Source organism: Bufo gargarizans, unplaced genomic scaffold, assembly GCF_014858855.1.
Source record: "Bufo gargarizans isolate SCDJY-AF-19 unplaced genomic scaffold, ASM1485885v1 original_scaffold_1968_pilon, whole genome shotgun sequence".
NCBI classification, from domain to species: Eukaryota; Metazoa; Chordata; class Amphibia; order Anura; family Bufonidae; genus Bufo; species Bufo gargarizans.
Window position 1 is genome coordinate 31,242 of NW_025334589.1, and position 16,690 is coordinate 47,931.

At 47.3% G+C, this 16,690-nt stretch overlaps 1 protein-coding gene across 1 annotated transcript in view; it reads left to right on the top strand.

Annotated features, from left to right (window-relative positions):
* The window catches only part of LOC122923835 (nebulin-related-anchoring protein-like), a 68,030-nt gene that overhangs the window by 27,150 nt on the left and 24,190 nt on the right, over positions 1 to 16,690 (top strand). The window contains exons 21-28 of the mRNA XM_044274678.1: positions 3,905 to 4,216; positions 6,207 to 6,311; positions 6,528 to 6,626; positions 6,985 to 7,089; positions 9,628 to 9,735; positions 11,595 to 11,708; positions 12,340 to 12,537; positions 12,872 to 12,976. Of these exons, the coding sequence (XP_044130613.1) occupies positions 3,905 to 4,216; positions 6,207 to 6,311; positions 6,528 to 6,626; positions 6,985 to 7,089; positions 9,628 to 9,735; positions 11,595 to 11,708; positions 12,340 to 12,537; positions 12,872 to 12,976 (1,146 nt within the window). The remainder of the gene's footprint in view (positions 1 to 3,904; positions 4,217 to 6,206; positions 6,312 to 6,527; positions 6,627 to 6,984; positions 7,090 to 9,627; positions 9,736 to 11,594; positions 11,709 to 12,339; positions 12,538 to 12,871; positions 12,977 to 16,690) is intronic.

Genomic DNA, 16,690 nt, shown 5'->3' on the forward strand with positions numbered 1-16,690 from the left:
TTCCTGACTCCCGGATTAGGCTACTTTCACACTAGCGTTATTTTTTTACGGTATTAAAATCCGGTAAAAGGTTGCAATACTGGAAAAAAAAACGCATCAGTTTTGTCCCAAAGCATTCTGAATGGAAAGCAGTCCGTCCAGTAGGCATCAGGATGTCTTCCCTTCCGTCCCTTGTACGGTATTTGACCGGACAAAATACCGCAGCATGCATTAATGTATTAATGCCGGATCCGGAAATTGCCGCATCGCCAGATCCGGTTTTCCGGTCTGCGCATGCATAGTTCTTACTAGCTTTGAAAAACTTAAATACAGGATCCGTTATTCCGGATGATCCGGTATTTCAATGAATAAGTCTAACGGATTTCTGGATTCTTCTAACGCTAGTGTGAAAGTCCCCTAAGAGGCTGCTTCATAAATATCCGTAAATGTTTAAGGTTCGGGAACAATAGATTCGCTGAAGGGAGCGCTTCTCCTTTAAATAACCTTAACAACTTCCAGTCGTCTATATGATTGAAATGATATCAACTGTTTCTGCATCGGGGAAAGCTGTGTGACAATCAGTATGGCTGATATCGCGGCTCCTTCACGGGGGATCCCCCAGGTTCTCCAGGCTCTGATGGTACGATAGCCGCGATACACCCCCCGCTGGCGCTGATGTGGTCCACTGTCTCAGTGTGACATCCCCGCTGCTCCTGGAAGGGTCTCCTTGGCGTCTGTTACTGCAGCCACTTGCTATCACCCAGCTTTCCCAGATTCCTGCACAGCAGACCTGTAGAGGGGGGTCACCGTCTCTTCCTTCTCATCAAGGACCCCGGATATAAAGAAGAACCCCCACCATGGAGTCTCTGGTGCACATTATTCACCAAAGCAAAGGCAGAGACTTTAAGCTCCTGGGCCCCACTTTGAAATCTGTGACAGGGCCCCCAACACCAGTCAGAATACTGGGAGCAGAGGGGTTTTGGGGTTCCTTCAGGCACCAGGACCCAGATGTGACTGCTACCTCTGGTTATTAGAGTACCATTAGCCTCAGGGGTGCACCAGTCCAGCTGACACCTGGCTGAGATTCACATCCGAGGCGCCTGGCACGGAGTCAGTATCACACAACCCTAAGGTGGCGCTAGAGGGGGCGCTGTCAGTGCCCAAGGGGTTGTCTTCTGTAGCTGACCTTGGTCCCATGAGGAGCTGATAGAAGCGGTGCCCATCTACTGTCTATTGGGACGGACCTCACTGGGTGCCAGTGGCGTTGCTAGGGTCTCAAAAGATCCGGAGCCCAAGCCCCAATGAATGTAGCTCGTCCTGAAATGCCCCCAGTTTTTATACTGCCCCCTACTGTTATAATGCTCGTCCTGAAATGCCCCCAGTATTTATAATGCCACCTGCAGTGCCCCCTGTAGTTATATTCCTCCCTTTAGTGCCCTCAGAAATTATCATTCCTGAGCCCCTTTACCATACAGTCCCATGTAAATAACACTACTTCCCTCCCTCCGCCATAGAGACCCATGTAAAAAACATCACACCTTCTCTCCAGCCCCCTCCAATATACAGTTCCATATAAATAACATTATCCCCTCCCCAGCCGCCCCCAACATGCAGTTCCATGTAAACAACATCACCCATTCAACATTCAGTCCCATGTAAATAACATCACTCCCTTCAGCCCAGCATTAACCACAACTCCCAGCATTGCTCTGCCTCTCCCTTCACTTCCCTCTCCTCATGTAGCAGACATCACCACAGCTTCTTACCCAGGACTTCTCCTCTTCACTGCCGTCCTCTCCTGCACTGGTCACATTATGGTAACATCATCGCAGGTCCTTCTAAACCACCGCGTTCACCACTGATCACATGACCTGTGATGTCACCACAGGTCCTTCAGCTCTTCCAGTGCCTTACATTCAATTGTATTGCGTCCTGAGGACTTACAGTTGTATCTATCTGGCAGGCAGGACATCCGGGGCCCGGGACAGAACATCAGGGGTAAAACAATGCTCTCCTTTACACAAAGGTTCTGCTGAAAGCTACAGCTTATTCCAGGATTTTCATTTTCTAGCTCTGTGCTTGCTGTCAGTGAATAAGACCACTCCTGTTTACATTCAGAGGCAGTAATCATGCACATAACTAAGGGTACTTTCACACTAGCGTTGTTAGAACCCGTCAGGCAGTTCCGTTGTCGGAACTGCCTGCCGGATCTGGAAATCCGTATGCAAACGGATATCTTTTTTTTCCGGATCCGTTTTTCATTGAAATACCGGATCCGTCTTTCCGGTATCGTCCATCGTCCAATGCGGCAATTTCCGGAACACTTGGTACCAGATCCGGCATTAATACATTTCAATGGAAATTAATGCTGGATCCGGCAAATGCTGTAGTGTTCCGGAATTTTGGCCGGAAAAAATATCGCAGTAAGCTGTGGTATTTTATCCAGTCAAATAATGTACAAAGGACGGAACGGAAGACATCCCGATGCATGCTGAACGGATTGCTTTTCATTCAGAATGCATTGGGACAAAACGGAAGCGCTTTTTTCCCGGTGTTGAGACCCTTTACCAGATTTCAATACCGGAAAAGAATAACGCTAGTGTCAAAGTACGCTAATCCTGCTCCTGGCTGAGGGTTGGTTACAATTGTATCCTGCCTAGACAGCTGGTTTGCTACAATGTATCAGACTAGAGTCAAGGCCACAGAGCATTGTCTAGCCTCCTAACAATCACGTTAAAATTGGAAAAACCCTTCCAAAAATGTCACCTTTTTTTATTATAGATTTGTGTGTCTGCAGTAAATCTTGTTGGCGCACAACTCAGGGGACACTATTGCATTTTTAACCCCTTTAGCCTTAAGAACCAATACTATTTTCCCCCTTTGTGTTCTAGCAGTCATAACTTTTTTAACTTTTTCTTCTACATTTTTATTTTATTTTGCGGGATTAGTTGTAGGTTTTTTAGGAACCATTTTAGGGTATATATATTGTGTATTAAATAACTTTTATTATTTTAATTTTAGGGGGGAAGATTAAAAAAACAGCAATTTTTACATTATTTTGTGGATTTTTTTTTACGGCGTTCACTGTGTGGTAAAAATAACAGAATTTTATTATGTGGGTCTGTACAATGATGATAATGTCACATTTCTATATATTTTTACCGTTTTTTTCCTCTCCTCCTGCAGCTGCTCCCTCATTCTCCTCCACACTGGCAGGGAGTGGAGTCTGCTTTATCTGCTCATATCTCTGGTTTGGTACCAGCAAGAGTATTGTTTGAAAACTGACATTCTAAGCTTTCAGACAATACCAGAATGACAGCAATACGTTCAGTACAGGGGAAGATATCACTGATAGAAATCGGGATGCTGTGAATGCAGATGAAAGTGAAAGTAAAAGCAGGTTTTACCCCCGATTATTCCCGACTCGATTTGTAACAGTGATTTCTCCTCTGTTGCTTGGACATTAGCTGTCATTTTGGTCTTGTATGAAAAGTCTGGAATATCAAACAAGACCAGTTGCACGTTTCTAGCTGCTACTATTCCGGAGAAAGCAGCATGTAAAGCAGCCCTCCGCCCTCTATTTTAACAGTTAGCTACTTTTCCCACTGCCCCAGATGGATTTGGGGAAAACAATTAGGTGGCTAGACTGGATACAATTGTGTGCACTTCTTAGCTGAGAGCACAGGTAGCTGTGCATAGCGTTATGCTTCTCATTCACTGAAAGCAAGTAGAGATCTTGAAAACAGTAAGGAAGATAAAGTCTATAAGAAAGTTGTAGACTTTTCATTTATACAGTGGCCTCTGGGCTATCCTTTCCTACATGAGGTTCTCCATAGTCTTCTCATGACCTCCTGAGGTGGTGACATCTGGACAGGGGTTTCATCCTCATGATTTATATCACTCCCTGCAATTGTCTTATCTGCAGATCAAGTATAAGGAAGAATATGAAAAGACAAGGGGCAAGATGATTGGGGTGCAACGGGCTGAGGAAGACGCCACAATTTCCCACTCTCTCCAGATGACCAAAATGCAGAGTGATCTCGAGTACAAGAAAGGTTTTGAGGACACAAAGTCACGCTATCACGTATCCATGGACATGCTAGACATGGCACATGCGACCTTGGCACAAGCCCTGGCCACCGATCGTGGTTACAGGACGATGCACCACCGATATAGTGCCCTGCCTACTGACATGAAAGTTCAATGGGCAAAGAAGGCCTATGATCTGCAGAGTGATGTAAGTGCAACCAGGGTAATCGGGGAGATGGCAAAAAAGAGGTCCCACCCAAGCAGATGCAGCTTATTAGAGAGCATACAATTAGCTGGGGGATTACAATTTCAGGGGCTTCTAGAGTTCTTCACCATCCTTATCAGAAAGATCATCTACATAGAGTGTGCAACACTTGAAATGTTATTTTTTCTCTGAAAAAAAGTTCCAAATCACAAGCTTTCAGCATACAGATATACACAGCTACCACTAGAGGGAGCGCAGGAGATTACTACATACAGATATACACAGCTACCACTAGAGGGAGCGCAGGAGATTACTACATACAGATATACACAGCTACCACTAGAGGGAGCTCAGGAGATTACTACAAGCAGATATATACAGCCACTACTAGAGGGAGCTCAGGATCTCACTGCATACAGATATATGCAGCCACCACTAGAGGGAGCTCAGGAGATTACTACATACAGATATATACAGCCGCCACTAGAGGGAGCTCAGGAGATTACTACATACAGATATCTACAGCCACCACTAGAGGGAGCTCAGGATCTCACTGCATACAGATATATGCAGCCACCACTAGAGGGAGCTCAGGAGATTACTACATACAGATATACTGTCACCACTAGAGGGAGCTCAGGAGATTACTACATACAGATATATATTGTCACCACTAGAGGGAGCTCAGGAGATTACTGCATACAGATATATACAGCCACCACTAGAGGGAGCTCAGGAGATTACTACATACAGATATATACTGTCACCACTAGAGGGAGCTCAGGAGATTACTACATACAGATATATACTGTCACCACTAGAGGGAGCTCAGGAGATTACCACATACAGATATATACAGTCACCACTAGAGGGAGTTCAGGAGATTAGTACATACAGATATATACAGTCACCACTAGAGGGAGTTCAGGAGATTACTACATACAGATATATACAGCCACCACTAGAGGGAGCTCAGGACATTACTACATACAGATATATACAGCCACCACTAGAGGGAGCTCAGGAGATTACTACATACAGATATATACAGCCACCACTAGAGGGAGCTCAGGAGATTACTGTATGCAGATAAATAGAGCCACCACTAGAGGGAGCTCAGGAGATTACTACATACAGATATATACAGCCACCACTAGAGGGAGCTGAGGAGATTACTACATACAGATATATACAGCCACCACTAGAGGGAGCTCAGGAGATTACTACATACAGATATATACAGCCACCACTAGAGGGAGCTGAGGAGGTTACTACATACAGATATATACAGCCACCACTAGAGGGAGCTCAGGAGATTACTGCATACAGATATATACAACCACCACTAGAGGGAGCTGAGGAGATTACTACATACAGATATATACAGCCACCACTAGAGGGAGCTCAGGAGATTACTACATACAGATATATACAGCCACCACTAGAGGGAGCTCAGGAGATTACTGCATACAGATATATACAGCCACCACTAGAGGGAGCTCAGGAGATTACTACATACAGATATATACAGCCACCACTAGAGGGAGCTCAGGAGATTACAGCATACAGATATATACAGCCATTACTAGAGGGAGTTCAGGAGATTACTACATACAGATATATACAGCCACCACTAGAGGGAGCTCAGGAGATTACAGCATACAGATATATACAGCCACCACTAGAGGGAGCTCAGGAGATTACTACATACAGATATATACAGCCACCACTAGAGGGAGCTCAGGAGATTACAGCATACAGATATATACAGCCACCACTAGAGGGAGCTCAGGAGATTACAGCATACAGATATATACAGCCACCACTAGAGGGAGCTCAGGACATTACTACATACAGATATATACAGCCACCACTAGAGGGAGCTCAGGAGATTACTACATACAGATATATACAGCCACCACTAGAGGGAGCTCAGGAGATTACTACATATAGATAGAATTTTATAATTGTCTTTTTCTGTTCCTTCTTCCAGAACCAGTATAAATCGGACCTGAAGTGGATGCGGGGGGTCGGCTGGATCACTGCGGGGTCACTGGATGTGCTTCAGGCAAAGAAAGCAGTCGGGCTGATAAGTGAGGTCAGTCCCCGGGATGAATGAAGGAGTTGAATCAATAGTGTAGGAGAAAATGGCACAGACCGTTTCAATATGGAGCCTATAACACTATATGTTTGGTGCATCTTGCAGACAATTGCCCTCATGTCGCCTAATGGCTGCGTCCATCAATAATATCTGTCAGTATTTGAAGTCTTTAATAAATTACTCGCTAATTGCAATTTCTTGCACAATTCATAGACATCGTACAGACAGCTGCCGTCCGCCCTCAGCTTCACCAGTGTCCAGGACTCACCGGAGATGGTTCAGGCCAAGATTAGCTACAACCAGGCCGTGGACGTAAGTTGGGAAACCATCCCTATATAATAAAACTACATCCATAATTTCTTCCAGTCACATCCAGAGCTGCATTTACACATTTACAGTAATGCAGATTACAAATCTGCGCTGCATTGAGGTGGCGGTTAAAGTATCAAACATGTATGTGTAAGCACGGCGTTAACTGGTTCCATGTGGCAGCCTGCAGAATTCTGAATGCTGCTCTGGCTGTGACTAGGGTATAGGACATGCGGTTTATCTACACTGTGTTGTCAGTCATGTGATTGATTGTCCTGTGAGCTCACACAGGAAAGCAAGATTTGTAAATGCAGCTCTGGTTGTGACTAGAGTAGAAGTAAATCTTCATCTTCTTTCACAGAGTAAATATAAAAAGCAGGGGGAGAACATCAAGCACCGATTTACCGCCACCGCCGAGCTGCCTGAACTACTGCAAGCCAAACTCAATGCCCTGAACATCAGTGAGGTGGGTATCTGTGGATGGGCACTGAATATGGGGGGGAGCACCAGATAATTATCAACATGGGTTGTATGATTGACAGCTCTACAACATACAAGAAATCAGGACTCTGAGTGGTTGTGGTCAGCAGGACTCTAAGTCATTGTCTATGAGTCGGTGTGGTTAGCAGGACCCTCAGCCTTAGTCTATGAGTGGGTGTGGTCAGCAAGACTCTCAGGCTTTGTCTATGAGTGGGTGTGGTCAGCAGGACTCTAAGTCATTGTCTATGAGTGGGTATGGTCAGTAGGACCCTCAGCCTTAGTCTATGAGTGGGTGTGGTCAGCAGGACTCTTAGGCTTTGTCTATAAGTGTCACGGAAGGTGTACAGGAAACAAGACAACACAAAATGAATATACGACTCACTGGATTCAAAATTAAGGAACAAAAAGGGAGACCCCTGCATCAGACCTGGCACTCTCCCTGACTGCTCAGCCTATGCGAAAATCCCAATGGTAGATGATCGCATATCCTCGTACCTCGACTGTATAACACCTGAACACCCTATAATAGTGAGGGGACACGACAACCGGCTCCCTACACTAGATACGGAGGGAGTCAGGGTCACCTGGGATCCAGCAAACAGAAAAACACAAATGAATGCACAACACTTATCTTGTAGAAGACTGGGAAGTAGGATCAGCATGCACACACACTCCAGGAAGAAATATAAACCGCACACTGATGCACTATGGGGAGGAATTTAAAGGGATGCAATCAGTACAACTACATGACAGCTGAGAGAGGCTAACGAGATGAGGAACTGAAAGCAAAACAAAGGAAGCTCAAGGAGGAGGTTCTGAAAGGCATCTGTCAGAGTTTCTCAGATGTCTGGTGGTGACAATAAGGGAGTCTAGTCAGCAGAACTCTCAGGCTTTGTCTATGAGTAGGTGTAGTCAGCAGGACTGTCAGGCTTTGTCTATAAGTAGGTGTGGTCAGCAGGACTGTCAGTCTTTGTCTATGAGTGGGTGTGGTCATCAGGAGTGTCAGGCTTTATCTATGAGTGGGTATGGTCAGCAGGACTCTCAAGCTTTATCTATGAGTAGGTATGATCAGCAGAACTCTCAGGCTTTGTCTATGAGTGGGTGTGGTTAGCAGGACTGTCAGGCTTTGTCTATGAATCGGTGTGGTCAGTAGGACTTTCAGGCTTTGTCTACGAGTGGTTGTGGTCAGCAGGACTCTCAGTCGTTGTCTATGAGTGGGTGTGGTCAGCAGGACTCTCAGTCGTTGTCTATGAGTGGGTGTGGTCAGCAGGACTCTAAGTCGTTGTCTATGAGTGGTTGTGGTCAGCAGGACTCTCAGTCATTGTCTATGAGTGGGTGTGGTCAGCAGGACTCTAAGTCGTTGTCTATGAGTGGTTGTGGTCAGCAGGACTCTCAGTCATTGTCTATGAGTCGGTATGGTCAGCACGACTCTCGCTTTGTCTATGAGTGGGTGGGGTCAGCAGGACTCTCAGGCTTTGGCTATGAGTGGGTGTGGTCAGCAGGACTCTCAGGCTTTGGCTATGAGTGGGTGTGGTCAGCAGGACTGTCAGGCTTTGGCTATGAGTGGGTGTGGTCAGCAGGACTCTCAGGCTTTGGCTATGAGTGGGTGTGGTCAGCAGGACTGTCAGGCTTTGGCTATGAGTGGGTGTGGTCAGCAGGACTCTCAGGCTTTGGCTATGATTGGGTGTGCTCAGCAGGACTCTCAGGCTTTGGCTATGATTGGGTGTGGTCAGCAGGACTGTCAGGCTTTGGCTATGAGTGGGTGTGGTCAGCAGGACTCTCAGGCTTTGGCTATGAGTGGGTGTGGTCATCAGGACTCTCAGGCTTTGGCTATGAGTGGGTGTGGTCATCAGGACTCTCAGGCTTTGGCTATGAGTGGGTGTGGTCAGCAGGACTCTCAGGCTTTGGCTATGATTGGGTGTGGTCAGCAGGACTGTCAGGCTTTGGCTATGAGTGGGTGTGCTCAGCAGGACTCTCAGGCTTTGGCTATGATTGGGTGTGGTCAGCAGGACTGTCAGGCTTTGGCTATGAGTGGGTGTGGTCAGCAGGACTCTCAGGCTTTGGCTATGAGTGGGTGTGGTCAGCAGGACTGTCAGGCTTTGACTATGAGTGGGTGTGGTCAGCAGGACTGTCAGGCTTTGGCTATGATTGGGTGTGGTCAGCAGGACTGTCAGGCTTTGGCTATGAGTGGGTGTGCTCAGCAGGACTCTCAGGCTTTGGCTATGAGTGGGTGTGGTCATCAGGACTCCCAGGCTTTGGCTATGAGTGGGTGTGGTCAGCAGGACTGTCAGGATACCCAGATAAAAAATTGTAGGGGAATTTTATTGAATAAATAGTGCGTTCAGCAAAACTACAGTAGGGCGGAGATCACACGTATGTTTTTGGCAGCATTTTCTTTTGCACTTTTGAATTTTTTGGTACATTTTATGCAGTAAAAACTCCAGCTCCAGATGTTAGCTATAGGTCTAAGGGAAATTCAGTTTGGACTCAACCTGTATACCTGTATTTGTTTCCCTTCCCACAGACCCGCTACAAGGAGTCCTGGAGCCGGATGCGCGACGGCGGATACAAGCTGAAGCTGGACGCCATCCCATTCCAGGCCGCAAAGTCGTCGGGGGAAATTATCAGTGATGTAAGCGACTTGTGTAACATCATATTGTCAGAGCCGTGGCTGCAATGTCTGGAGCACAGCCGTAATGTCAGGAACGTGGCTGTAATGTCAGGGCCGTGGCTGTAATGTCAGAGCCGTGGCTGCAATGTCTGGAGCACAGCCGTAATGTCAGGACCCTGGCTGTAATGTCACGACCGTGGCTGTAATGTCAGGACCAAAGCTGTAATGTCAGGACCACGGCTGTAATGTCAGGGCCGTGGCTGTAATGTCAGGGCTGTGGCAGTAATATCAGGACCATGGCTATAATGTCAAGACCACGGCTGTGTCAGAACCACGGCTGTAATATCAGGACCCTGGCTGTAATGTCACGACCATGGCTGTAATGTCAGGGCCGTGGCTGTATTGTCAGGACCACGGCTGTAATATCAAGACCCTGGCTGTAATGTCAGGACCATGGCTGTAATATCAGGGCCATGGCTGTAATGTCAAGACCACGGCTGTAATGTCAGAACCACAGCTGTAATGTCAGAACCACGGCTGTAGTGTCAGGACCGAGGCTGTAATGTCAGGACCGAGGCTGTAATGTCTGGGCCGCGGCTGTAATGTCAGAACCACGGCTGTAATGTCAGGACCGTGGCTGTAATGTCAGAACCATGGCTGTATTGTCAGAACCACGGCTGTAATGTCAGGACCGTGGCTGTAATGTCAGAACCATGGCTGTAATGTCAGGATAGTGGCTGTAATGTCTGGGCCACGGCTGTAATGTCAGAACCACGGCTGTAATGTCAGGACCGTGGCTGTAATGTCAGAACCATGGCTGTAATGTCAGAACCACGGCTGTAATGTCAGGACCGTGGCTGTAATGTCAGGACCGTGGCTGTAATGTCAGGACCGTGGCTGTAATGTCAGAACCACGGCTGTGATGTCAGAAACACGGCTGTAATGTCAGGACCGTGGCTGTAATGTCAGGACCGTGGCTGTAATGTCAGGACCGTGGCTGTAATGTCAGGACCACGGCTGTAATGTCAGGACCCTGGCTGTAATGTCAGAACCACGGCTGTAATGTCAGGACCGTGGCTGTAATGTCAAGACCGTGGCTGTAATGTCAGGACCGTGGCTGTAATGTCAGAACCACGGCTGTGATGTCAGAAACACGGCTGTAATGTCAGGACCGTGGCTGTAATGTCAGGACCGTGGCTGTAATGTCAGGACCACGGCTGTAATGTCAGGACCGTTGCTGTAATGTCAGGACCGTGGCTGTAATGTCAGGACCGTGGCTGTAATGTCAGAACCACGGCTGTGATGTCAGAACCACGGCTGTAATGTCAGGACCACGGCTGTAATGTCAGGACCCTACAGTTAAACACTGCCCTACAACCTTTAAATCTCAGCATATTTATCATAATCTTGAATGAGATCAGTGTTTACTTGACCCCGAGCTAAAATAATTCCCTCATTCTACCCGTGGCCTTATAATAACCTGTCTGTGACACTATACTCATCTGCTCGTGCTGTTATCATGGTCTGTAGTATTATAATGCTGCGCCTAAAATATTATAATGGTCTGTAGTATTATATAGCCTCTAGTATTATAATGTCCTTTAGTATTATAATGGCCTGTAGTTTTATAATGTCTTGTAGTATTATAATGCTTTGCCTGTATTATCATGATGACCTATAGTATTATAATGCTGCACCTATTATATTATAATGGCCTATAGTATAATATTGCTCTGCCTGTAGTATTATAATAATGCACCTATGATATTATAATGGCCTGTAGCATTATAATATCCTGCAGTATTAGAATGGCCTATTATATTATAATGACCTGTAGTATTATAACGCTCCGCCTCCATCCGCCATCTTTCTCTCCACAGTATAAATATAAAGAGGAGTTTGAAAAATGTAAGGGTAAACTGCTCGGCCTGCGCAGACTGGAGGACGACCTGAACCTGTCTCATTCCGTTCACACCTCGTCTCTGTCCAGTGAGGTGAGATATCGGCGGTACCTATTTACACTACTACTCCTATCATGTTATAATTGTATCCTTTCTGTGGGAAAACACATTACACCTTCCGCAGGGGCTGGGACCCAGCTTTCCCAGACTGCTGAAGAGCAATAAACGGCCTGGTTCTGCCCCGGTCCAGTAGCAGGGTGTCATGGCGTTCAGGGACCTTAGCCTCAGCAGAACGATTGTCACCCAGCTTTCCCAGAAACTGATACAGTGAGATTATCACCCTAGACCGCTTACTATAGTCCAGCCTCATATTCAAAGCCGCTCCATGCTGCCCCCTGGTGTAAAAGCACCGCAGGGCAGATAGATTGATTCTTGATAGCTTTGGCTTCATTACTAATTCCAATATCTGTGCTTGCTGTCATTGAATGGATAATTATTGTTTGCATTCATGGGCTGTAAAATCATCCTGAGCCAAATGCTCATGTTGGTAGGTAGAGCAATGATACACTGTAACAAGTCCTGCAGCTGTGTAAGTCATGATCCGCACTGGATTCTGGTTTCTGGATGGAATTGGTAATGTTCCCATTCACCGAGAGCAAGCAGAGATCCTGGAGTGTATGAGAAATAGTTTGTTACCCAGCAGGCTGATCTTGTGTATCTCCAGGTCCAGTACAAGAAAGGCTTTGCGGAGAGTAAGTCTCGCTTCCGTCTGCCCCTGGACATGGTGAATCTGGTCCACGCCCGGAAGGCGCAGGCTCTGGTCAGCGACCAGGACTACAGGCACCTGCTGCACCGCTACACCGCACTGTCCGATGACCTCCGACTTATGACGGCTAAAAAAGCGTACAAGCTGCAAAGTGAGGTAATGCTGCAAAACCTGGTGACACACTGAACAAGATACGGGGTCACACCGGGGAGCGGGGGGCCGGTCAGGTGGCATCAATGTGATGAGGAAATCCTTTAAGGGGAATCTAACCAATCACATTGGAGGATGGTGTGAGGACAGGATACAAATGTGGCAACATTGTAACTCCCAAGCCACGCCCCCATCAACAGGGCAGCTGCCAACTACTGGTACTGCACAGAAAGGCAATGAACGAGTTTGGGGCATATTTCATGGTTCTGCTTGTGAACGCTAAATGACCCCCATGTACAGAATGACCGCCTAGCAGTAATGGCCGCTCTGTTCTATCTAGAACTTGTACCGATCGGATCTAAACTTTATGAGAGGCGTCGGCTGCATCACTCCCGGAGCGCTGGACATCGAGGAGAGGAAGAGAGCGACAAACCTGATCAGTGAGGTAACGGACGCGGAGGACTTCTCTGTTATCAGCCATTTCAGGGGAGAGGATAACTGTAGGACAGGAGAATACAGTATTGTCCCCTGTTATCAGCCATGTCAGGGGAGAGGATGACTGTAAGACAGGGGAATACGGTCTATTGCCCCCTGTTATCAGCCATTTCAGGGGAGAGGATGACTGTAAGACAGGAGAATACAGTCTATTGCTCCCTGTTATCAGCCATGTCAGGGGAGAGGATGACTGTAGGACAGGAGAATACAGTCTATTGCCCCCTGTTATCGGCCATTTCAGGGGAGAGGATGACTGTAGGACAGGAGAATACAGTCTATTGCCCCCTGTTATCAGCCATTTCAGGGGAGAGGAGGACTGTAGGACAGGAGAATACAGTCTATTGCCCCCTGTTATCAGCCATTTCAGGGGAGAGGATGACTGTAGGACAGGAGAATACAGTCTATTGCCCCCTGTTATCAGCCATTTCAGGGGAGAGGATGACTGTAGGACAGGAGAATACAGTCTATTGCTCCCTGTTATCAGCCATTTCAGGGGAGAGGATGACTGCAGGACAGGAGAATACAGTCTATTGCCCCTTGTTATCAGCCATTTCAAGGGAGAGGATGACTGTAGGACAGGAGAATACAGTCTATTGCTCCCCCTGTTATCAGCCATTTCAGGGGAGAGGATGACTGTAGGACAGGAGAATACAGTCTATTGCTCCCCTGTTATCAGCCATTTCAGGGGAGAGGATGACTGTAGGACAGGAGAATACAGTCTATTGCCACCTGTTATCAGCCATTTCAGGGGAGAGGATGACTGTAGGACAGGAGAATACAGTCTATTGCCCCTGTTATCAGCCATTTCAGGGGAGAGGATGACTGTAGGACAGGAGAATACAGTCTATTGCTCCCTGTTATCAGCCATTTCAGGGGAGAGGATGACTGTAGGACAGGAGAATACAGTCTATTGCTCCCTGTTATCAGCCATTTCAGGGGAGAGGATGACTGTAGGACAGGAGAATACAGTCTATTGCCCCCTGTTATCAGCCATTTCAGGGGAGAGGATGACTGTAGGACAGGAGAATACAGTCTATTGCCCCCTGTTATCAGCCATTTCAGGGGAGAGGATGACTGTAGGACAGGAGAATACAGTCTATTGCCCCCTGTTATCATGCCATTTCAGGGAGAGGATGACTGTAGGACAGGAGAATACAGTCTATTGCCCCCTGTTATCAGCCATTTCAGGGGAGAGGATGACTGTAGGACAGGAGAATACAGTCTATTGCCCCCTGTTATCAGCCATTTCAGGGGAGAGGATGACTGTAGGACAGGAGAATACAGTCTATTAGCCCCCTGTTATCAGCCATTTCAGGGGAGAGGATGACTGTAGGACAGGAGAATACAGTCTATTGCCCCTGTTATCAGCCATTTCAGGGGAGAGGATGACTGTAGGACAGGAGAATACAGTCTATTGCCCCTGTTATCAGCCATTTCAGGGGAGAGGATGACTGTAGGACAGGAGAATACAGTCTATTGCTCCCCTGTTATCAGCCATTTCAGGGGAGAGGATGACTGTAGGACAGGAGAATACAGTCTATTGCCCCCTGTTATCAGCCATTTCAGGGGAGAGGATGACTGTAGGACAGGAGAATACAGTCTATTACCCCCTGTTATCAGCCATTTCAGGGGAGAGGATGACTGTAGGACAGGGGAATACAGTCTATTGCCCCCTGTTATCAGCCATTTCAGGGGAGAGGATGACTGTAGGACAGGAGAATACAGTCTATTGCCCCCTGTTATCAGCCATTTCAGGGGAGAGGATGACTGTAGGACAGGAGAATACAGTCTATTGCCCCTGTTATCAGCCATTTCAGGGTAGAGGATGACTGTAGGACAGGAGAATACAGTCTATTGCCCCTGTTATCAGCCATTTCAGGGGAGAGGATGACTGTAGGACAGGAGAATACAGTCTATTGCCCCCTGTTATCAGCCATTTCAGGGTAGAGGATGACTGTAGGACAGGAGAATACAGTCTATTGCCACCTGTTATCAGCCATTTCAGGGGAGAGGATGACTGTAGGACAGGAGAATACAGTCTATTAGCCCCCTGTTATCAGCCATTTCAGGTTAGAGGATGACTGTAGGACAGGAGAATACAGTCTATTGCCCCCTGTTATCAGCCATTTCAGGGGAGAGGATGACTGTAGGACAGGAGAATACAGTCTATTGCCCCCTGTATCAGCCCATTCAGGGGAGAGGATGACTGTAGGACAGGAGAATACAGTCTATTGCTCCCCTGTTATCAGCCATTTCAGGGGAGAGGATGACTGTAGGACAGGAGAATACAGTCTATTGCCCCCTGTTATCAGCCATTTCAGGGGAGAGGATGACTGTAGGACAGGAGAATACAGTCTATTGCCCCCTGTTATCAGCCATTTCAGGGGAGAGGATGACTGTAGGACAGGAGAATACAGTCTATTGCTCCCTGTTATCAGCCATTTCCAGGGGAGAGGATGACTGTAGGACAGGAGAATACAGTCTATTGCTCCCTGTTATCAGCCATTTCAGGGGAGAGGATGACTGTAGGACAGGAGAATACAGTCTATTGCCCCCTGTTATCAGCCATTTCAGGGGAGAGGATGACTGTAGGACAGGAGAATACAGTCTATTGCTCCCTGTTATCAGCCATTTCAGGGGAGAGGGATGACTGTAGGACAGGAGAATACAGTCTATTGCCCCCTGTTATCAGCCATTTCAGGGGAGAGGATGACTGTAGGACAGGAGAATACAGTCTATTGCCCCCTGTTATCAGCCATTTCAGGGGAGAGGATGACTGTAGGACAGGAGAATACAGTCTATTGCCCCCTGTTATCAGCCATTTCAGGGGAGAGGATGACTGTAGGACAGGAGAATACAGTCTATTGCCCCCTGTTATCAGCCATTTCAGGGGAGAGGATGACTGTAGGACAGGAGAATACAGTCTATTGCCCCCTGTTATCAGCCATTTCAGGGGAGAGGATGACTGTAGGACAGGAGAATACAGTCTATTGCCCCTGTTATCAGCCATTTCAGGGGAGAGGATGACTGTAGGACAGGAGAATACAGTCTATTGCCCCCGTTATCAGCCATTTCAGGGGAGAGGATGACTGTAGGACAGGAGAATACAGTCTATTGCCCCCTGTTATCAGCCATTTCAGGGGAGAGGATGACTGTAGGACAGGAGAATACAGTCTATTGCCCCCTGTTATCAGCCATTTCAGGGGAGAGGATGACTGTAGGACAGGAGAATACAGTCTATTGCCCCCGTTATCAGCCATTTCAGGGGAGAGGATGACTGTAGGACAGGAGAATACAGTCTATTGCCCCCTGTTATCAGCCATTTCAGGGGAGAGGATGACTGTAGGACAGGAGAATACAGTCTATTGCCTCCTGTTATCAGACATTTCAGGGGAGAGGATGACTGTAGGACAGGAGAATACAGTCTATTACCCCCTGTTATCAGCCATTTCAGGGGAGAGGATGACTGTAGGACAGGAGAATACAGTCTATTGCCCCTGTTATCAGCCATTTCAGGGGAGAGGATGACTGTAGGACAGGAGAATACAGTCTATTGCCCCCTGTTATCAGCCATTTCAGGGTTGTGGATGACTGTAGGACAGGGGAATACAGTCTATTGCCCCCTGTTATCAGACATTTCAGGGTTGAGGATGACTGTAGGACA